This window comes from Urocitellus parryii, chromosome 3, assembly GCF_045843805.1.
Source record: "Urocitellus parryii isolate mUroPar1 chromosome 3, mUroPar1.hap1, whole genome shotgun sequence".
Taxonomy (NCBI): domain Eukaryota; kingdom Metazoa; phylum Chordata; class Mammalia; order Rodentia; family Sciuridae; genus Urocitellus; species Urocitellus parryii.
Genome location: NC_135533.1, coordinates 218,824,034 through 218,846,667, shown reverse-complemented (window position 1 = coordinate 218,846,667; position 22,634 = coordinate 218,824,034). Strand labels below are relative to the sequence as shown.

At 55.3% G+C, this 22,634-nt stretch overlaps 1 protein-coding gene across 6 annotated transcripts in view; it reads left to right on the top strand.

The window, feature by feature from the left end:
* Dot1l (DOT1 like histone lysine methyltransferase) overlaps positions 1-22,634 on the top strand; it is a 54,757-nt gene that overhangs the window by 5,528 nt on the left and 26,595 nt on the right. For 4 of the 6 annotated variants that reach the window (XM_026414709.2, XM_026414708.2, XM_026414707.2 and 1 more), the window contains exons 2-7: positions 7,318-7,361; positions 12,647-12,721; positions 16,453-16,516; positions 17,935-18,163; positions 20,168-20,262; positions 20,942-21,004. In XM_026414709.2, the coding sequence (XP_026270494.2) occupies positions 7,318-7,361; positions 12,647-12,721; positions 16,453-16,516; positions 17,935-18,163; positions 20,168-20,262; positions 20,942-21,004 (570 nt within the window). Of the gene's footprint in view, positions 1-7,317; positions 7,362-12,646; positions 12,722-16,452; positions 16,517-17,934; positions 18,164-20,167; positions 20,263-20,941; positions 21,005-22,634 lie in introns of those variants that run through there. The other 2 variants (XM_026414711.2, XM_026414710.2) reach the window with 2 other exon arrangements.

Below are 22,634 nucleotides of genomic sequence, written 5' to 3'. Positions count from 1 at the left end.
CAGCACAAAAACAAACTGAAGGACTCTGGAGGTATGCCTAAGTGATACAGTGTGTTGTGCCCCCCAGCGCTCCCCCAGAGTGTACAGTTATTGTTTTTAGCCTATTGCCCCCTCCCCAGCCCTGCCCCCACAAATCCACGTCCAGTCTCAGGACTTACCTGTTCTGGAGGTTCCCTGTCTAAGGAGTCAATACTGGTCCTGTTGTTTCTGGTTCTCACGTAGCATGAGGTCCTCCTTGAGGTCCATTCCTGCTGCAATGTACGTCACCTCTTTCCTGTTCGTGCCAAGTAGCTCTGCAGGTGAGCTGGGCCAGGTCATGGGTGTTGGGCCCTGTGAGGCCTTTGGCCTTCATCTCGGGTGGTGCTAATGGCAGGCCGGTGCCCGGGCAGACAGCAGTGGTGTCTGCAGGCAGGGCAGCGGTTCAGACCTCTGCCACACCTGCTGTCACTTTGTGTGGGCTGCCTGGGAGAAGGGAGGACTGACCCTGTGCCCCTCAGGCCACCTGTGGGCCTTGGCCCCAGCTCTCAGCCACGTTGGCCTGTGGCAGCAGAGCATCTCCTGTGAAGCTGCCGAGAGTCCTGGCTGTGAGCTTCCTTGCTGTGTCCCGCCTCCTCACCCTTATTGGCCTGGGCGGGGGTGGCATCAGCCTCTCCTCAGAGACCTCCAAGGCTGCTTGCCCAGCACGTTGGGGGGAGCCGTTGGGCGGCCAGGCAGTGCAGTTGTCACGATGGGCCGTTGTTGAGGGGCTGTCTGAGCTCAGTGCTGGCCTGGAGCTGCGCAGCAGGGCTCCTGTCCTCCTTCCCCTTCTACGCTGCCCTCCTTCCTGTAGAGAGCGGCTGCCAGAAAGGGCAGCTCTGCTGTGGGTTCCCTTGGGCCTGGATGTGGGCTAGGCCCAAGGGCCCTTTGTGGACTACAGGTTCAGGGTCAAGTTTAAAAATGCTCTTTTGGCTGAGTGCAGTGCGGCACCCGTAGTCCCGGCTCCTCAGGAGGCTGAGGCAGGGCTGGTTGGAAGCCAGCTTGGACAACATAGCGAGACCCCTTCTGCAAAGTGAAAAATCAGAGTGAGTGCATTCTGCAGCAGGTCTTCATTTCAAGTCTGAAGCGCAGTGTGTTTTGCATTTAATGGTGTCAGTCTGGCCGGGCCTGTGTGGAGTACCCAGACCCCTGCCCCGGCTCTGGATCTCCTTCCTCTGTACCCAGTAGTGTGCTGTGTCTCAAGGTGCTGCACAGGCAGTCCTGGGAGCATTGGGTGCTCACATCTGGAGCCAGGCCAAGGGCCATGCTGCCCTCCCTAGGGGTGAGGGACAGCACCTGCCCTAACAGAGACCTCCGTGGCGGGGCACAGTGGCGCATGCCTGTCATCCCAGTGGCTCAGGAGGCTGAGGCAGGAGGAATGCGAGTTCAATGTCAGCCTCAGCAATAGCGAGGCGCTAAGCAGCTCAGTGAGACCCTGTCTTTAAATAAAAAAGGATACAGGGCTGGGGTGTGGCTCCGTGGCTGAGTGCTCCTGAGATCAATCCCTGGTACCCAAAAAAACAAAACAAGACCACCAGTGCCCACGTGGCTGCACTCCTCATCGGTCCCTTGGCAGACTCCCCGCTGCGCCTGTGTTTATTTTCTCCCTTTTCCTCTGGAGCTGGAGTTGGGCCTAGTGGGACCTCTGTGGCCCCTTCCTGTTTCTGGGACCAGCCTGGGGAGGACTCCTTGGTGGTCGTGGCTGGAGGCCCCAGTGTCTGCTGGCTTTGGGGTTTCCTGGTCCTGGAGTACTGTGGCTCAGAGGCGGGAGCTGCGGGAGGGAGCTGCGGGTCTGGCTGTCCAGGGTGTTTTTAGCTGTGGTTTTGTTGTGCACGCGCCAGAGTTGGCATGAGTGGGACTGCAGCCTGAGCAAGCCCCTTCCTGTGGCTCACCACCTGGAACTCAACACCTCTGTGTTTCTCACGGAGCAGGAAACACTCCTCAAGAACCCTGACCTCCAGGGTGAGGAGGTCTCCACCTCTTGGCTCAGAGGCCCACCTGAGGAGATTGCCTTTTCTTCTCCCCAGGACTGGGGGATGGACCCCTGCTGCTCAACCACTGAGCTACACCTGCAGTGCTTTTTAGTTTTCACAGAGGCAGGGTCTCTCTGAGCTGCCCAGGCTGGTCTCAGTGTGCTGCCTTGGTCTCCGTAGGAGCTGGGGTTGTAGGAGTTTGCCACCATCACTGGCTGTTCTGTATCCTTTTGTGGTGCCATGTTTCCTTGGGGACTGTAAAGAATAGTTGTTACAACCAGTGAAACCAGTAAAAAACCAGTAAAAGCAGTGGCAGGTTGAACTGATTTCTGCAGCTTCTGGAAGGCTGTTTCCTGCTTCCCGGGGAACTGAGCACCTGGTGGAGTAGCTCTTTTCCTGAGGCTCTGCTCAGCCCAGGAGCCAGTCCCTGGCCAGAGAGCACTGGGTCTCTAAGGCACGTTCCCATTCTGCAGCCTCTGCTAAAGGTGGGCGGTCAGAGGTGTTGCTGTGCAGAAGTGGGAGTTGGAGTGTGGAGCGGGCATGACTACCCTTCAGATCTGATTGGGCTTTTCCCAATGCTGAAGGCTGAGGGGCGTAGGTGGTGGGGTCTGAAGGACACCAGTTGACAGGGGTCAGGGAAGGGTGTCAGCAGCCTGGAGGCCTGGCAGTACCGAGGTGTGCTGGGGGGGGGGGTCTGCCGTGCAGACCAGGGGCCTGAGGCTGGGCCACTGTCTGGGGACCACAGACCTGCAGAAGAAGGCTGTGCTTGGTTTAGTGTTGTCCTTGTTGGGGACTCCTGGTCTCTTTTCTGGCCTCTGTGGTGCTGGGGATGAACCTAGGGCTTCCATGTGCTGGGTAGGCGTCCACTGAGGATCCCCCCCAGCCTGCCACTGTGTCCTCGCTCATGGTCTCTGCTGGTCTCTGCCCTGGCACAGTTCTTGCTCTGCAGCCTGGTGTAGGAACCCTAGGACTGGGACCTTCCTCAGAATGGATGCAGAACAGCAGTGAGGGTGTGCAGGTGGCCCTGGTAAAGGAACCTGCTGGGCAGATTGGTGGCAGGGCCAGGAGCCACACCTGGCCTCCTCCCTGACCTGGGGTTCCTTATCGTGGGTGTGTGTCTCTGTGAGTTCTCTTGCTGACCACGACACCTGGGACTTTCTTGCTTCCACCCCCACCCCTGTGTGTGTCAGTGAAGATTCAGAGTTGGTATCTGCAGGACCCCCAGGTCCTTGCCCTAGTTGGAGGTGAGCAGTCCTGGAAGGAGCAACCTGGTGTCAGGAACCACCTTCCCTTGTGACACTGTGTTCTGCTTTGCCTGAGGGCTCAGTTACCCATAGTCAGCCTCTGCCCCAAAATACTAGATGGAGAATTCCAGAAATAAGCCACTTGTAAGTTTTAAATTGCTCGTCATTTTGCATAGCATGATGGACACTTCTGCTATCCTGCTTGCTCCGCCTGAGGCACGAGCATCCTTTGCCAGCACCTGCGTACTGTGTGTCCTGGCAACCGTGAATGTGTCCCCCGGCCATCTTGGTGCCTGGACATGCTGCTGTGGTTCACAGTGCTTGTCCAGTGGCCTGCATTTCCTGGTGGCGCTCCAGACCCACGCCTTGTGCGTGTGCAGTTGTGGTGGTTCTGCTCTGCACTGCCTGTAGTTCACAACTTGCTGTACCTGGTTTGTAAATTAAACTCTGCCACAGTCATCATGCTGAGGGCTTCTCCATGATCCAGGCATCTACTGGGAGTCTTGGGACATGTCCCCCTGCAGATTAAGGAGGGCGACTATGTATGGTTTAAGGTGGGAACAATTAAAAAATTTTTTTAGTTGAAGATGGACATAATACCTTTTTTTAAAAAATGTTATTTTTTAAATTTTAGGTGGATACAATATTTTTATATGGTGCTGAGGCAAGAACCCAGTGCCTCACATGTGCTAGGGAAGCGCTCTGCCGCTGAGCTGTAACTCAAGCCCATAATTTTGTTTGTGTTAATGAAGTATTTTTTACTGTGGTGTGTGCTCTGCTTCTGAGCTATGCCCTCAACCTCTGTTGGGGAAGTTGTTCTTCACAACTGGAAACTGGGGCAGGGAAGCCTCTTGTGCCTGTCACCTGGCGTTCCTAGTCCCAGCCAACTGTGAGGACAGGTTTACCTGGAAGACAGTCTCAGTTGCTTCTCTGGGCTACGGTGTTGTTTTTCGTGAGAGGAGATTGGGTAGTTGCTTAAAAGAAGGAGCTTCTGACCCTGGGCCATGGGAGGGTATGACAGCGGGTTCTCCCTGAATCCAGAGACCAGGGCTGTTGACAAACCAGGGCTCCTGGGCTCCCTCTCCTGGAGCCCTGTGAGTCACCAGGAGGAGGCACAGCTGAGCTGGGATGGGGCATTGCACTGTGCTCGTCAGGGCTCTCTGTGGACAGAACGGGGGTCAGTGAGTGTTCCCATCTCAATCCAATGCTGGGATCACAGGCCTGCACCCCTCGCCTCAGTGAATAGGAAGGGGTTATGAGTAGCACCAGAGGGGAGCTGGCACAGGGCACTGCTAAGTTCTAGGCCAGCCTGGTCATGAAACAGACTCCGCCTCAGAATACAAAGGGCTGGGAGGCAGGGTGTGGTGGTGTACACCAGTGATCTCTGTGAATGGGGAGTATCACAAGTTTGAGGCTAGCTTTACAACTTAATGAGATCCTAACCAATCTGGGGGACTCTGTCTCAAAAAGGACTGGGGATGTGGCTCAGAGGTAGAGTATCCCTGGGTATACTCCCCAACGCCTCTCCACCCCCCCCCCCACACAGACAGAAAGGACACACAGAAAGCTTCAGGCTGGGATGTAGCTTGGTGGTGGAGGGCTTGTCTGGCATGTGTGAGGCATGCCACCAAAAAAAAAAAAGAGTGTGTAGCAGAAAAGGTCACATAGTATGTGGGACTCCACGGGCACATTCCAGAGCAGGGTCTGTAGAGACAGGGAGTGTCAGACACACGTGCACCATGTCGGAGAGATAACAGGGTGACTGTTGGCGGAAGGGTTTCTTTTTGCGATGATGAGAATGTTCTGGAATAGGATTTGGACCGTGATGATGATTGTACAACTCTGAATACATTGGAACCCAGGCCTTTGTGCATGCCAGACAGGCATCCACCACTGAGCTGTACCACAGCCTGAATTTACACTTTCTTTACTTATTTATTGGTATGTGGGATTTTTTTTTTTTGGGTGGGGGGTACTGGGGATTGAACTCAGGGACACTCAACCACTAAGCCACATCCCCAGCCTTTTTTATATTATATTTAGAGACAGGGTCCCTTTAAGTTGGTTAGAGCCTTGCTAAGTTGCTTAGGGCCTCACTAAGTTGCTGAGGCCAGGTTTGAACTCCTGATCCTCCTGCCTCAGCCTCCCGAGCTGCTGGGCTTACAAGCGTGCAGCACCTCACCAGGCTGATGTATGTGTTTTGGATATTGATATCCAGGACCTTGAGCATGCTAGGCAAGCTTTTTACTGTCCAAATCGGATACTTTAAGGGCCAGTCGTATGGTCTGAGAATTATGTCTCAGTTGAGATGTTCTGAAACAAGACTCCAGGGTGTCTGGAGAGTCGTTCTGATGCTACTGAGTGCCCAGGTGGGCTCAGCCCTTTCCAGGGTCCTTTCTTGCCAAGCACCCCTGTGGGGCAGGCACTGTCCCCTTGTGTAGAGCTCTGAAAACCATGGCTTGGCTGAGAGCAGGCACAGGCCTGGAGTTGCGCCTTAGAGCTGCCGAGCAGGAGCCAGTTGGTAGCCCTGCATGGGGCCTGGTTGGCCGCTGTGAGGTGCTGGCCCCAGGCCCCATGAGGCTTGACAACCCTTCGTGCTCCACCCCACCTGTGTCTCTGAGACTCCAGGTGCCAGGCTCAAATCCTAGTTGGTTTTCTCATGCATCCCAGGTGCCCAGGAGAGTCTGGGGTGACCTTGGGACAGGGCTGATTGGAACAACTGCGTTAGCCCCAGCCCCAGCCCCATCCCACCCCCTGGGGCAAGTATGGGGCAGAGAGATCCAGTGTGCAGTAGCAGAAATAGTTCCATGGAGTTGGAACACGAGCCATGTAGCCTGGTAGTGACTTTACTTTATTAACCATGTAGGAAATATTTCAGCACGTGCGCTGTGAAGCTGTTATTGAGATTCTTTGTCCCCTTCTGCCCCCATCTGGAGATGCAGGGTGTGGTGTGTACTTGTGGCCCTCAGTCTGCAGAGCTGCCTTTCAGATGCTCACTGTTCGTGTGGCATGGGCTGCGTGCTGGAGAGCTAGGGGCTGCACTGAGAAAGTCTGTGGCCCCTAGGGTTGGTGAATGAGGTGCAGGAGATCTGAAGGCATGGGCTTGAGCAGAGAGCTCCTGGAGACAGGGTGGGGAATGCTGCAGGTGCTCTGTCATGGCGGCCAGCGCCAGGCTGATGGAGAGCGGCTGTGGATGTGAATGTCGTGAGGCACAGAGGCCTTGGGAGAGCAGGGTGGGCTGGTGCTGGCCACGTCCAGATTTTGTCTTGCAGCTTCTCAGCCTGGGACCAAGGGCACCAAGGAAAGCATCTGGGTGTGTGCAGGTGTGCATGTGCGGAGACCTGTACACCTCTTGAGGGTGAGGGTCCGGATCTTCAGGCATGGTCACTGTAGTGGGTGGGGAGCCACAGTCCTGTGTGTTTTTGGAAGGGAGTATGGTGAACCTGAGGCGTGGGCAATGCTCTGGGGTCTCTAACCAGGCTGGTGGGGAACACCCGCTCTCTGGTGCTGCTCCTCCTTTTTATCCTTTGCCTATTTTTTATCAGCATGTAGGGTACGTGTATGATGTACAAATAGTGGCCATGTTCCTGGGCTCTAGGGGCACCCAACTGGGGTGCTGGCCTTGGGGTGCAGAGGAGAGCAGGGATGAGGTTGGAGGTGGGTTTGGGGCTGGCGGACTTGGTTTCAGGTATGGTGTGTTCTGGGCTTTGGGACAGCTGTGCATATGTGCCGGACATTTGTTGTGATGGTGACCCCTGTTTACAGATGGGACATAGATCTCTGTGGGCTCAGCGACTTCGCAGCCCTTGTTGGGCTTGTGTGGAGGCAGAATCACAGACAGGCGGTTACTCTAGGCTGAAGTGGCCTCTGGGAAGGCTTAGCTCAGGGGGCCACCATTGCAGTGGGTTGGCATCTACTGGTCCTTTCTTGAGGGTGGGCTCAGGAGCCACATCATTTGAGAAATGAAAAGAGGTTGGACGCCATGGTGTGGGTTACCAGGGAGACCAGTAGCCACCTCCATTCACTGGGGTTGTGCCTGGAGGGAGGGCACTCCGTGGGCTAAGATGTTGCTTTGTCTTTTTCAGGACAAACATCATGATGCTGCTCATGAGATCATCGAGACTATCCGGTGAGTTCCGGGGAGGTGCAGAGCACTGTTGTATCGGGTGGGGGTGTCCAGAGTGGGAGGGCCCTGCTCCTAGCGGTTACAGGCCTCAACAGGGGAGCTCTCAGGACAGGCCTCAAGGAGGGCCCAGATTGCTCTGTGCTGTGCTGCAGGCCTAACAGCCATGCTCTGTTCTTGTGGTCCACCACCCTTGACAGATAAAATGCCCGGGATTTTTCTCTCTTTCCACCTGGGGATGGAGCCTGGGGTCTTGTGCATGCCAGGAGAGTGCTCTACCACTAGCTGCATCCCCGATCCTTTTAATTTTACCTTAGATAGAGTCTTGCTAAGTTGCCCAGGTTGGCCTTGAACTGGTGGTCTTCCTGCCTCAGCCTTGTGGGTTGCTGGCATTATAGGCATGTGCCAGTGCGCCTGACCGTGCCCGGGTTATTTGTTTATTTTTTTGTACAAGGATTGAACCCAGGGATACTTAACCACTCAGCTGCATCCCCAGCTCTTTATTTTATTTTTATTTTGATACAAGGTCTCACTAAGTTGCTTAGGGCCTCACTGAATTGCTGAGGCTGGCTTTGAACTTGTAATCCTCCCACCTTGGCCTCCCGAGTCACTGGAGTGTGTCACTGAGGGCTGCCCCTCACCCTAACACATCTGAGTGTTCAGAGAAGAGCCAGTGACAGTGGGGACAGGGAGAAAGGGGGCAGCTGCCTGTTCCCGGAGCTCTGTGGTCAGGGATGGTGCCCTGAGAGGCCCTCTGGCCCACCCATGTGTGGAATGTGGAGCCACTTCCCGTCAGGACGCTCCGATCAGGCCTGCAGCAAAGCTACACCTGTCTTGGGGCCCCTTTGCCCCCAGTAACGCTGCGCTCTCTGGCGGCTCCCTGAAGTGAGTGGACGTGGGCAGGGGGCCAAGCCCTAGTGAGTGACTCACAGCGGAAACCTGGAGCATAAGCTACACACAGTTGATCAAAGTGAACACCTCCTGGGGGAGAGGGAGGGGCCCTGCAGCAGCTCTAGAGGGACAGAAGGGCCTGCTGGGGAGAACTGGGGCTCGAGTGAGCCCCACAGACAGGATCCACCGAGGTGTGGCACGTTCCTGACTTGACCTCTGAGAGGGTGGAGATGATTAGGGGTCTGTCTTACTGCCAATAAGGGGATTTCAGAGGGGGGCCCCTCCTGGTCAGAGGGAGGGACCTTGATGCTGAGCAGTTGCTGAGGTCTTTTTGGACATTGTTTACTGGGCCTCGGCCTTAACATGCAGCACTGGGCAGCTACCACGCGTGCCACACGGCTGTGACATCTCCATACTCGAGCTGAACGTGGTTGAACTTTGTGTGTATGGTAGTGATTTTCTGGTGTATCGTTTTGTTGGGTCCCTGCAGTATCCGCAGGGAGCAGGAGCCCAGGAGTGGGGTGCTGGTGCCCGGGCTTTGTAGTGTGGGCAGAGGGCCCCGAAACCCATTCCTGTCCCCAGGCTCTGTCCTCCCTCTGCCTCATCAGTGCTAGAGCAAGGCCTCTGGGCCAGCTGTTGGTACCTTGCACTGTAGGGATCAGCCTGTGGTGGCCTCTTCCAGCACTGCCCTCCTCCATGCCCGTTTGGCGGTTCTGCTCTGCCCATGTCCCACCTGGGGGCAGCGTATGTTCCCCAGGAAGGCCTGCTGGGCTTCTTACGGCCTGGCTTTGAGTCTGCATCTGCTGCTAGGGAGAAGGACCAGCTGAACAGCCTCCGGGCTTCTGCTGCACAAGTGGAGTTTTTTGCTTGTTTATTTTTGTTTGTTTTGTGGTGCTGGGAATTGAACTCCCAGTCCTGCTTGTGTCTTTTTGTGGGGCTGGCGATGGAACCCAGAGGCTCACAAGTGCTAGGCAGGTGCTTCACTACTGAGCCACCCCAGCCCACTGTAGTGTATTGTTTTGGTCCTGGGGATTGAACCCTGGGGTGCTTAACCCTGAGCCACATCCCCAGCCATTTTTATGTTTAATTTTGAGATGAGGTCCCGCTAGGATACTTAGGACCTTGCTAAGTTGCTGAGGCTGGCCTTGAACTTGGGACCCTCCTTCCTCACCCTCCCAAGACACTGGGATTATAGGCATGCTCCTCCACCTCCCAGCTTCTTTCCTCTTTTTTTTTTTTTTTTTGGTGGTACCAGTGATTTAACCCAGGGGCAATTTGCCACTGAGCCATACATCCCCAGTCCTTTTTATTTTTATTTTTTAAATTTTGAGACAAAGTCTCACCAAGTTGCTGAGGCTGATTTTGAACTTGTGATCCTCCTGTGTCAGCTTCCAGAGTCTCTGGAATTGCAGGCATGTGCCACTGTGTCTAGCTGTCTTTACCTTTTTTTCTACAGTTTCATTGCTTTTGGTGTAGAAGTCTTGCATATCTTTCATGAGATTACCCCCAAGTGTATATGTTTTAAGGCTGTTTTAAGTGGCATTTAGAAACAATTTTTTAGGGTTAGGTGGTATAATTTAGTGATAGAGCATGTGTTTAGCATGTGTAAGGCCCTAAGTTTCATACCTAGCACCACAAAACGAAAGCAAACACGAGTTTTTAAACTCTGTGTTGGAAGTGTATATAAATATACTGACTTTTAGCTGGGCCTGGTGGGGCAGCCTGTCACCCAGTTACTCAGGAGGCTGAGGCTGAAGGGTTGCAAGTTCAAGGTCAGCCTGGCAACTTGCTAAACCTTGTCTAAAAACAAAAACCCCATGGGGTGGCTCTATGGTAGAGCACCTCTGAGTTCAATCCCAGTACTGTAAAGATAAACAGATTCCCGTCTGCGTGTTGAGTACCGTGTGTTGAGTACCGGTCGTGTGGCTGTGCGCTCGTGTGGCGGTGCGCCGTGCTCGCTCCACCAGGCTCTGCTGGCCTGCCTCTCTGTGCTCCCTGGGTGCTCTGGTGGTGTGGTCCTGGGGCGAGTCGTGGCCTGCTGAAGTGCTCCCTCCAGCTTCTGCTTCCCTTTGTTCTTGGTCTGTAGGACAATGTGGACGAGAAGTGGCTGCAGAAGTCCTCACCTGATGACCGAGATGTGCCCAGTGGCCAAGGGCAGCTGCAGCCCTTCTGTGTCTTCTACGTGTGTGTGTGTGTGTGTGTGTGTGTGTGTGTGTGTGTGTGTGCTGTTCTGGGGATGGGGCCCGGGGCCTGCACGTGGCACACAGGGTAGTCAGGCCTCTGCCACTGAGCGGACCCTAGCCCCAGTGTGAGCTGAGGATGAAGAGGGCCTGATGACACTAGAGGCACACTGAGGGGTCCCAGGAGAAATTGGGAGGGTTGCGCTGCCCAGTGGCCCCAGAGGCTTTGGTTCTTGAGTTTGGGGGTCACCCCTGCCTCAGATGGGGGATGCAATGAGGCTTATTTCAAGTTCTGGAAACTGGACTCACTGTTGAGAGGAGGACTGGTTCCTGCTGTGCTGCGAGGCATCGAGGGCCATCCTGTGCCCTGTGGTTTCCTCGTGGCCTTCCTGGGAGCCCACAGGCAGAGCTGACCATGACCGTGCGCCCTTCACCAAGGGACGCCTCTTTCTGTCTCCAGCTTGTGAGAGGTTGACTGGCATGGTGTGCACCCTCTGCTTTGTGGAGATGGCCCTGCACAGTCTTCATTCCTCCCTGCAGCCCCATGGGTCTCCAGGGATTGGTGAGGCCCGCTCCCCAGACTGTTGCAGGACTTTTGTGTCTGTCCCTTAAGGGTTGTTGGTCTGCACGTTTCCTTCTTGTAGCGCCTTTGTCTTTATAGTCCTTTGCCTCTTTCTGGTTTTGGTATCTGGCTAAGCCGACCTCCTGAAACTGAAAGGGTCTTTGTAGGATGGTGTTTTCTCTTCTCCCTCTTCCCCTTCCCAGTCCTGGAGTTTGAAGCCTGGGTGCTCCTTTTAGACTTGAGCAGGGTCTCGCTAAGTTGCCTAGGCTGGCCTTGAATTCAGGATCCTGCCTAGGAGCTGGGGTGGCAGGCCTGGGTCCTCTCCAATGTGCTGGGTGGCACTCGCCAGTGGAGCCCTCTGCGCCTGCAGCTGCTTTGCTGGAAGGCATTTGGTCTTGGTGGTGGCACCCTGGGGCGGCATGCCTCCTCCCATGGCTCTGCCTCTGTCTCACTCTCCGAGGTCTGCAGGGTGCTGCCCTGGTGGGGCTGCACGGGGCCCAGGGAGTTTTGCTCTGCAGCGGGCCAGCACCTAGGTCCTGTCTCTTCACATAGGCCCCTGTCTCTCCCCCGCAGTGCTTGTTGAAAAAGCACCGTTGTGGGCTGGGGATGTGGCTCAAGCGGTAGCGCACTCACCTGGCATGCGTGTGGCCTGGGTTCGATCCTCAGCACCACATACAAAGAAAGATGTGTCCACCGAAAAAACTAAAAAATAAATATTAAAATTAAAAAAAAAAAGAAAAAGCACCATTGTTGTTGTTGTTGGACTAGTTTTAATTTTTCAGATGATAGCTTTTTAAATTTTTTTTTAAAGAGAGAGAAAGAGAAAGAGAATTTTTTTTTAATATTTATTTTTTAGTTTTTGGCAGACACAACATCTTTGTTTGTATGTGGTGCTGAGGATCGAACCCGGGCTGCACGCATGCCAGGCGAGCGCACTACCGCTTGAGCCACATCCCCAGCCCGAGATGATAGCTTTTTTTAAAGTATCTAGTTGTAAGTTGCTTTTAGAGCTCCCTGATTTGAGCAGATTTCTCTCTAGATCCTATTATGGTAATTAAAAAAAAGTCTTTTATATTCTTATCATAACATGTAAATTCATTTTACTCTGAAGCCTTTATTGAATTAGTGATTCACATTAACTTCATCATAAACTTTGCATTTGTTATAAAGCAATGCCTTCTTTCTCTCTTTCACATTTTGAGTTGAATCATGGGAGATTAAAAAAAAGTTTGTTGTAGATGGACACAATACCTTTATTTTTATGTGCTGTTGAGGATAGAACCCAGTGCCTCACACGTGCCATGCAAGCGTTCTACCAGTGAGCTACATCCCCAACCCAGAGATTTTTGTTTTTATATGTGAGAGCGAGTAGTGTTCAAGAAGGAGTGTACGCTGGTTGCGGTGGCCTGTAATTCCAGCAACCCTGGAGGCTGAGATAGGAGGATCGTAAGTTCCTGGCCAGCCTCCACAGTTTAATGAGGCCCTAAGCAATTTAATGAGACCTTGTCTCAAAGTTAAGAATAAAATGGCTGGGGATGTGACTGAGTTGTAAAGCACCCCTGAGTTCAATCCCTGGTTTTTAAAAAAAAAAAGCTGGGGGGAGTGTAAAAATGGAGTCTAAATAATGGTATTCTTTATGGTCACTGTTTGTGTTTCAGATGGGTCTGTGAAGAGATTCCAGATCTCAAGCTTGCCATGGAGAACTACGTTTTAATTGACTACGACACCAAAAGGTAGATGGAACCGGGTGTGGTGGCGCATGCCTTAATCCCAGTGGCTCGGGAGGTAGAGGCAGGAGGATCGAGAGTTTAAAGCCAGCCGAGAGTTTAAAGCCAGCGTCAGCAAATTATGGAGGCGCTAAGCACCCCAGTGAGACCCTGTCTCTAAATAGAACACAAAATAGGTCTGGGTGTGGCTCAGGGGTCGAGGGCCCCTGAGCTCAATCCTTGGTATCCCACCTAAAAAAAAAGAAAAGGTAAATGGATGTGCCCGGCTGCTTCCTCCGTGAGGGGGATGCAGCTCATCATAGGGACACAGCCTAGAGTGAGTGACCTCTTCTTAGATGGCATGTGCTGATTCGAAATTCCTCTGTGGAGCTGGCTGTGGCCTCCGTAGTCACTTTGGTGGGTGTGTCCATCAGGCGTTGGCCAGGGCTGCCAGCAAGGACAGAATTGGAGACTCCAGGTCGTAGACACTGGCATGGTGTGTGTGGAGTCCCCGAGTCTCAGTGACTGGTTCTATAGCAGGAGCTGCCTGCCAGAGTCAGTGTTCCCACCAGCTGCTGCTGCCCTGGTGCCGAGGGACAGCACTGGGCTGGGCCAGCCCTGTAGACCTCTTGGCTGGGTGTGCTCAAAGGGCATGTCTCCTCCTGCTGCTGCTGCTGCTGCTGCTGGTGGCACTTGTAGCAGTCCCCTCCCAGAACTTGGGTGGGGGGAGGGCGAGGCGTCTCTGCAATGCCTGCCTGGAACCCTGTGTTTTTGAGAGCAGGAGGGCCAGGCTGAGAGGGACAGAGCAGTCTCGCCTGCAGAGCTGCTTTGGGAGCTCAGAAGGCTCACTTGAGACAGGTTCAAACCTAGAGTGACCACAAGCCTCTCATGGTCAGCATCTGGTGCTCTTTGTCTGACGTCACCTTCACTGTTCACCATGGAAGGGACTCATGCAGCAGGCCAGCATGTTGGCCTCAGTGACCCTCCCCAGCCCCAGGCCTCACCCTGTTGTGGGAACAGGCAGGGAATGGAGCTGCCTTCTCTCCTGTAGGGCAGGGGCCCTGAAGATCCGCTGGCTCGCAGGGTACATCCATGTCGACCTGGTGCTGTAGGCTCTGAGGTCAGCCACCTCATGTCCTCACGCGTGGGTGTTCCTGGGACGCCACCTCAGGCTCCGTCTTGGCCAGCGTGGCTCACAAGACTCAGGGAATCACCTGATATGTTTAAAAGTGGTTTGTTACAAAGGACATGAGAAAGGGTGCAGATGAGCAGCCAGATGGCAAGGTGCCCGGAAGGTCCTGAACCGTCCCGTGGGAGGGTTCTGTCCTGTCGAGCCGGGCGCACTACCCCTCGCACCTGCACGTGCTCCCCCTGTGTGCAGGGCTTTTGTGGCGGCTCCATCTTGTAGGTACGGTTAGTCGCACCTGAAGCCCCCACTTCTCTCTGGTGGATGGAGGTGGGACTGAGACCACCAAGCTTCTAGCCATCGCTTGTATGTTCTGCTGCCAGCCATTTCCGGAGCCCACCAGGAGTCGCCTCATCAGAACAAAAGGCGGCTGTCACTTGGTGTTCCTGGGGATGGGAACTCTGTCAGGAACCAGGGCAGAGGCCAGAAGTGCTTGTTTGCCCCAGTACCATAGCCCTTCAGGTAGACAGCAGTGGAGGGCGGTGCTGGCCCAGCCCTCCCCTTAATCACATGCTGGGCTCCCCTGCCCCATCTCCAGGCCCTCACGTGCCTGCCCCGGCAGGCCTTTGGAGACACTTTGTTCACGGTGCGCTCCTACACAAGTGCTTGATACTCTTGACTTCTGGGTTCAGTTTGCTCCTCTTCTTGGCACTGGGACTGAACCCGAGGTACTGTACCACTGTACTGTACACCCCCAGCCCTTGTTGTTATTATTTTTTTTTTAAGAGAGAGAGAGAGAGAGAGAGAATTTCTTAATATTTATTTTTTTAGTTTTCGGTGGACACATCTTTATTTTATTTTTATGTGGTGCTGAGGATTGAATCCAGCGCCCTGCGCATGCCAGGCGAGCACGCTACTGCTTGAGCCACATCCCCAGCCCATCATTTTTTATTTTAGATAGGACCTCGCTAAGTTGCCGGCTTTGACAAAGCTCACTGTCCTCCTGCCTCGGCTACCTGAGCGGCTGGGATTACAGGTTTACCTCACTGCACCCAGCTCAGTCTGCTTTGGAAGAGAGATCAGTGGTGGGAGACAGGAGCAGGGCCAGTCGCATGGCACCCACTGAGGGAATGTGTGGCTCCTGTGCACATGGGGAGGTCCCCATTTTTTTGCACTCTGGAGAAGCTTGCCAGAGGGTTTTTTTTTTTAATATCTATTTTTTAGCCGTAGTTGGACACAGCACCTTCATTTCACTTGTTTATTTTGTATGTGGTGCTGAGGGTGGAACCCAAGGCCTTGCACGTGCGAGGTGAGCGTCTACCGCTGAGCCCAGCCCAGCCCCTTGCCAGAGGTCTTGAGTGGCTTGCAGTTGTGAGGTTGAATGTGAGATGTAAAAATTGGAACCCAAGAACACGGAGATGTGAAATGGTGGCCTTTCTTGTTCACCCTGAGGTCTATATGAGGAAATGGCCCAGGGGTGTTGGTCCTGTCCTCCCACCAGGGGCCCAGGAGGGGGCTGGCCAAGGTGAGGTGTTACCCACAGAGGCGTGCGGGCTTCACTGTGGCCCCCCAGGAGGACTGTGCCCCATGTGGGCCACCAGCTCTTGTCTGGCTGGTGGCCAGCTGCAGACCTTGGCGCGAGCTCTGGCCTGTATGGGCCCCCAGTTGCTCCAGCACTGAGGGAACAGGTCTTGGCTCTTGGTGGCCCGGCCCTTGTGAAGCAGCAGTCGTCGGAGTTTTCAGAGGCATTGTCCTCTTGTCCTTGGCTCTTGTGGCCTCTTCGCCAGATTCTCTGGGAGAGCCAGTCATAGCTGAGCTGGTGTTCCAGCCCAGGAGGCTGATGGAAGCTTGTGGGTGTGCTCATGTGGACTGGGGATGTAGCTCAGCTGTAGAGTGCTAACCTAGCTCGCGTGAGGCCCTAGTTTGATCCCTAGCACTTCAAAGGAAACAGAAATCCAACCAGACAAACCCATTTGCATATGGGTGGTCAGGGGCTGGAGACCAGCACCTGGAGCAAAGTCACAGTGTTTGCTCTGTGTTAGGCTCTAACCTGCTCTTCACGTCTGGGAATGTGTGAGAAGTTTCAGAAGGTGGTCCTAGACGGAAGCAATGTTGGTGTGAAGAGGGGTGCTGCCCTTAGGCAGAGGAGGGCTTCCCTTGGCAGCTGCCCCCACACTATGCCTGCTGGCTTCCAGAGCGCCCGGGGAGGAGACCTGCAGGAACGATGGGGGCTTTCTCCAGCCAGGAAAAGGAAGACCCTCCAAGGCCCCCACAGGGCCCGGGCCTGCTTTCCGCCAGCTTCAGCTGCTTGCAGAGTGTGAGCCCCTGGTCATGTCTTGCCTGTGGCCCTCCCTTAAGAGCTGCTGCCCAGTGTCCTGTTCTGAGCGATGCCTGCTAGCCCACCTGACCTCGGCTTTGATGTGTGGGCCCAACCTGGCCATGCTGTCCTTGTACATTTTCTCCGCGGGACCCTGGCCAGGGTTGCGCCTGTGCATCTGTGTTGGGCCGAGCCCCTCACTGGGTGGGAAACTGAGGCTCCCTGCGAGGGGTCTGGCTCTCCTGAACTGTGCCCGTCTGAGGTTCAGGGTCATGTTCCAAGCTCCAGTGACAGCCTTTCCCTTACCTTTTTCAGCTTTGAAAGCATGCAGAGGCTGTGTGACAAGTACAACCGTGCCATCGACAGCATCCACCAGCTGGTAGGTCGCCTCAGTGCCCACAGGCTGTCCCTTCCCTGGGCGGGTGTTCCCTGTGAAGCCCTGGGGCGCTGCTGCTGAACCCCACGGGGCAGGGGCGGCTCTGCTTTCTGAAGTGCACCCTCAAACGCACCTTGCCCCTGTGCTCGCTACCTGTGGGCCACGGCCGAGACCTGGGCACTCAGTGGCCTTCCTGGCTGTGAGCTCTGCCTCCCCTGCTCTCCAGCAGGCGACAGGTGTCCTCCGTGCAGGCCCGACTGTGGCATGGTGTGTCTGACCTCACCACCCCCAACACAGCTGAAATGCTGGGACCCTGTAGCAGGGGCTTGCTGCTTCCTGGGTCCAGGACCATCTGCTTTCTGGAGAGTGCAGGTTCCCTGGTGTGGGGCCTCTTGACAGATGCTCAGCACTCATGAGGGACATGCAGTGACAGCCGGTTCCTCCTGGAAGGTGTTTCCACTGGGGAGGCAAAAGTGTGGAGTGGCGTGGTCTCGCGTCCCTCCCAAGCTAGGCTGCGATGCCCGTGTAGCTGGCTGGCCATGTAGCGTGTGCCACCCCAGGGCTCTCTCTGGGTAGCTGGCTTGCCGTTGCTAACCATGGGGAGGGTATTTGCATCAGCTGAGTGTGTAAGGCACCCTTGTGTGGGTCAGTGGTGGGCATGGGGGCCTTCTTGTAGCTCTGAGGCTGGGCTGGGTCCTGGAGATGGGGCCATGAAGAGTCATGAGCAGAGCTGCACATGCACCCTCTTGTGAGGAGGCGGGTGCTGGGCCTTCAGTGACACCGGAGGGTTGGGCGTCATACCAGGGACTCTGGATGAGCCATTGAGGGCCCGTGCATGAGCGGTACCACAGCGGCCAGCTTTTGGTTCTTGAAGCAGCTCGTGGCCCTTCTGTGGCTGCAGAGCCCGAGTTGATGAGGCCAGACCACTGTCTTGCAAGGAACCATGTCCATGTCTGGGCCCAGGGCACAGGTGCTCTTGCACGAGATGGCACACTGGTGAGCAGTGAGGTGCCAGAGGCTGCTGGGACCCAGGCTGCACACTGGCAGGCACGAGCCCCGGATGAGCTTAGGGTCAGAGAGTGCCTTTTGGAATGAGGGCGGTAGCAGCTCATCTAGTTGAGCGGGAGGAGTGACAGAGAACGTGATCCATGCCCTCTTTCCCAGCTGCAGAAAAGAAAGTCAGATGTACACTCCCAAGTATGCGGACACACTTTTGTGTACACACACACACACACACACACACACTCCCTGCTTGCTACTGCTGCTGTTTCTCTTTTTGTGGTCCTGGGGATGGAACCCAGGGCCCCACGCATGCTAGGAAAGTGCTCTACTGCTGAGCCACATCCCTAGCCCTCTGTCTTGGGGTGGCCCCTGTGGTCTGCCTGTGGCATTACTTGTCTGACGCTACCTCGTGTTCCTAGTGGAAGGGCACCACCCAGCCCATGAAGCTGAACACACGACCGTCCAATGGGCTCCTGCGACACATCCTGCAGCAGGTCTACAACCACTCAGTGACCGACCCTGAGAAGCTCAACAACTATGAGCCCTTCTCCCCTGAGGTGTATGGGGAGACCTCCTTTGACCTGGTGGCCCAGATGATTGATGAGATCAAGATGACTGAGGACGATCTCTTTGTGGACTTGGGCAGTGGTGAGTTTTGGGTTGCATGACCCGAGAGGAGTTGTTTATGTCCATGCCTTTGTGCATGTCCCTGCAGAAGAGTTTAATTGGGAGTAGGTGCTGGCCGAGTGTCCACAGCCCAGGGGAGAAGTTCCCAGGAACCACACCAGTTGCTTCCTGTCCAGGGTCTTCCATTGTGGCCTAGAGCTCAGTCCCTGACCCTTGACCTATGCTGGCTTTCTCCCCTGTCTGCCTGCACTTAACATGGCCTGTGGGACTGCTCCTTGGCCAGAGGCAAGGGGAACTCAGCCTTCAGAGTTGTGGCTCTCTGGTCAGGGCTGTAGGGCCTCACTCCCACCAGGTTCAGGCAGAAGCTCAGATGCCCAGCCCGAGGAAGGCTTTGCTTCCTGCTGTGTCCTCATCAGGCAGGAGGTGGAATGCAGAAAGGGGCCTGGCTTACCCCTTCCATACAAGAGGGTGGCGTCCCCTTCCAAAGTCCCACCTCTTAACACCTTACCATTTGGGATTAAGTTGCACATGAATTTTGGAGAGGATGCCGTCTTTCAAACCTCAGCCTCTGCTGGAGGGTCTGTGCTTTGTGTCTGTCCTCTAGTACTGGGGATCGAACATCCGGGTGCTTGACCACTGGCCCACATCCCCACTTGTTTTTTTTGTTGTTGTTTGTTTGTTTGTTTGTTTTGGTACCAGGGATTGAACTCGGGTGCTTAATCACTGAGCCACATCCTCAGCCCTTTTGATTTTTTATTTTCAAACAGGGTCTTGGTTAAGTTGCTTAGGGCCTCGTTAAGTTGCTGAGGCTGGCTTTGAACTTTGGATCCTCCTGCCTCAACCTTCCGAGCTCTGGTGTGACCGCCCCCTCAGTGGGTCCACCTGGTGGAGTCCCAGGTGGCCATGCCTCTCACACAGGCTGCCTTGGCCTCTGACACAGGCATGTGCCATCATGCCCGGCTTTTCTTGTTTTGTTTGCTTTTTGTTTTATTTGGAGATGGGGTTTCACTGAGTTGCCCAGGCTGGCTTTAAACTTGCATCCTCCTGCCTCAGCCTCCTGGGATGACCAGTGTGGCCAGTGGCCTGGCTCTGTTAGATTGAGTCCTGCACTCTCAGGCCTGGCTCGGGCCACCTCTGCTGGCATGGCTCTCAGTTGCATGCTCATTATTACTTGAACGTGTCGTGTGCGGCCTGGAAAGGCAAGCTGGAGTCCAGCACTGACCCCATGTGAGGAAAGATGGTTCTGAAGGCCCTGCTGCATCAATGCCTTGACACTCAGGACCCCTGGATGTCTGCAGTCACAGTGTTGGCTTCTGCACAGGCCACTGGGTGTGCTGGCCCTGCAGAGACTCCTTGAAGTGACAGAGATTGGAGACTTCATCCCAATCTTTGGGGGGGGGGGTCCACAGACATCCCTTAGTCAGGTCACGCTGGACTTCCTGGAGGGCATTTCAGGCCTGCCAGGCTACCCACTCTTGGTGACTGTGGGTAACGGCAGAGGAGCATCTTTCTAGGTAGTGCTGTGCCTTCTCTAGCTGTGCTGTGCCTGAGCAGTGACTCAGGCAGCGTCCTCAGAGAGAGGATTCTGCCTTTGGGGGCCACAGAGGACTGCCCTGGGTGAGTGGGTGGAGCAGAGACGTCTGGTGGGAGCTCATTTGAGGTGTTCCAAGTGACTTCAGAGTTCACAGTGGTTTTGAGGTGTTCTGTGGCCTCGACTCTTTTTTTGTTATTTTTTATTTTTTTTAAATTTATTTTTTAGTTCTCGGCGGACACAACATCTTTATTTTTATGTGGTGCTGAGCATCGAACCCAGCGTCTCGCGGCTCCCAGGCGAGCACGCTACCGCTGGAGCCACATCCCCAACCCATGGCCTCGACTCTTGATGTCAGTGGACATGATCATGTAGCTTGCGTCCCCGACTCTGGTGTGACCGCCCCCTCAGTAGGGTCCACCTGGTGGAGTCCCAGGTGGCATGCCTCTCCCACAGGCTGCCTTGGCCTCTGACACATCTTTCTCTGCTTGAAGGTGTGGGGCAGGTTGTCCTTCAGGTTGCTGCAGCCACCAACTGCAAGCATCACTATGGAGTGGAGAAAGCAGACATCCCAGCTAAGTACGCGGAGGTGAGTGGGGCCCGCGGAGGCAGGGAACCCCAATGAGGGCAGACCTGCTGTGCCCTGTGCCCAGACCTGCTGCTCGAGGGCTTCCCCACCTGGCATCAGTCTTCGCAGGCCTGGGAATTTTAATTGAATCAGGGGTGTACCTGTGTTTACAACCCCAGCCCCTCCCTGCAGATTGCCACGTCCCTTAGGGAGAAGTTTTGGCAGGGCCTCTGTGCCCTTGGTTCCATTCTCCTGGGATTGCACACCATGGGCATCTGGGAGGAGGTGACTGTTCCCCTCCTGGTAGAAGAATCGTGCTTAGCTCCTCACATCTGCACACCTGACTCTCACTGCCCACTCCCCTCCTTGGCCATTCCCCCTCTTAGCAGTGGAGGATTGGGCCTTTGCTAGAGCCAGCCCCTCGTAGCCTCTGCCCAGGGTGGAGAGTCATTTGGGCTTGGCGAGTAGGTGTACCTGAGCCATCACTCTGGCCTGCAGAAATGTGTCTAGCACCCTGGGGTGCTTCTCAGCAAGACTGCAGGTGGAAACTGACATCCCAGACAGTGTGCTCCTGCCAGAGCAGGCGAGGCCGTAGGGTCTGAGGGACCTGGGGGGTGGGGGGTGTCGGGGGTGGGGCCCTCCTGTGCCTTCCTGGCCTCCCTGGGTTTCTAAAGGGCTGTCGGATGTGTGTTCCTTCCAGACCATGGACCGAGAGTTCAGGAAGTGGATGAAATGGTATGGAAAAAAGCATGCAGAATACACAGTGAGTGCCATCGCTCCATGCCCGCGGCTACGACCCCTGCCCCCTGCAGCCGTCCCATCCTGTCCCCTATAGGGCCCCCGCCACTCCCGCATAGTAACATGGGAATTTGCCCTTACTGCCTCTCTGGCCTGGGCCTCCATCCTTCAGGCAGTGTGTGGTCACCGTGAGCCCTAGCAGGAGGAGGACTTGCAGTTGGTGGGCCTCCTGGAAGTCCCTCTTCCGTCTTGTCCTTGAGGCCTGAGGGCTGCCTTGGGGCGGGCCCAGCTCTGCTGCCCTGGCTGTGTTAGCAAAAGGCGCCTGGGGGGGTGGAGTTTTTCTCCACCCCCGCTGCATAGGTTGGTTGCTGTTGCAGGGTCCTTGTGGGCGTGTCACATCCCATGTGAATGTGAGTGTGTGGGCCCCTCTGGCCGGTGGCCAGCTGATGGGACACTCATTTTTAATCTTAAGCTCTTGCTTTTTAAGTCTTTTCTTTCAGTGCTGGGCATGACCCCAGGGCTCACGTCTGTTAGAGGCAAGTGCTCTGCCCCGAGCCGCACCGTGCCTATGGCCTGCTACTGGCGATGGTCAGGAAAGTCCAGCTGGCCTTGGCTTCTCTTTGCTGAGGTTTTGCCCCTGTGGTGACAGCAGTGACATCTGCAGTCCTTTCCTCCAGTGGCTGTGGGGTTTTGGCATTGAGTAGCTACACCAGCTTCTAGTACTGAGTTAGGAAGTCCTTCCTCTGCTTCTACCCTGTTCTTCCGAGACCAGGATTTCAACCCTGGGCAGGGGATACAGCTTGCCTTCTTTTCTTGGTGACAACCTTTTCTACATCCCGACCCCACCCCGCCCCCACTGAGAGGTGAGGGTGGTACCTGTGCTCCTCTTGCCTTCGCACGTCCAAGGGGCTCTGGGTTTCCCCGGGATGGGGAGGCAGCAAGCCGCTCTGCTTCCATTTCCAGGACCCCTGTTCCCATCCAGGGCTCTGTCTCCTGGAAAGTTCCCAGCTGAAGTCCCAGCTAGGTCCCCAGGTTCTCAAGATCCCCGACTAATCGAGGTGCACAGGGTTGGACCCAACAGTGTGCTCCACATTTCTGCTGAGAGTTCAAGCACATGGCTCGAAAGTTCTCATCGCCGTGTTTCCCAGAAGGAGCCCCAGTCAGTCTCCTGGTGGCCTCCTGTGCTTTCACCACCAGAGGAAGAGAGGGAGGGCCGAGGGGCCAGGTTCTGGTCCTCCCCTTCTCGTCTCGTCGTCACTGAGGCCTGCCAGGCCTTGGGTCAGCTTGTGTGTGAAGTCATGGTGTCGCACCTGGCCCATTTCCACTGTCTGCCTCTCCTGGGGGCTCTTGGGGCTCACTGTCCATGCTGGTGACTCCTGACTTATGGCTAGGAACAGAATTTGGGGGAAAGAACTCCCTCCCTCCTGGCCTGGGTGATACCGTGAACACCAGAGCAGAGACAGCAGGCCTCCTGCCGGCCTCGGCCCCCAGCTCGGCGTGCCCTCCTGTGGGCAGCATCCTGTTTTGCAGGCAGACCTCTGGCAGGTGTAGCTGGAGGATGCCCCTGGCTGTTTGAATGCCAGTTTTGGTGGGAACTTGTGCCCTGATTTTTGAAAAAGCCTCTGAGTAGCTCTTTGTGGCTCTGACACAGCGCC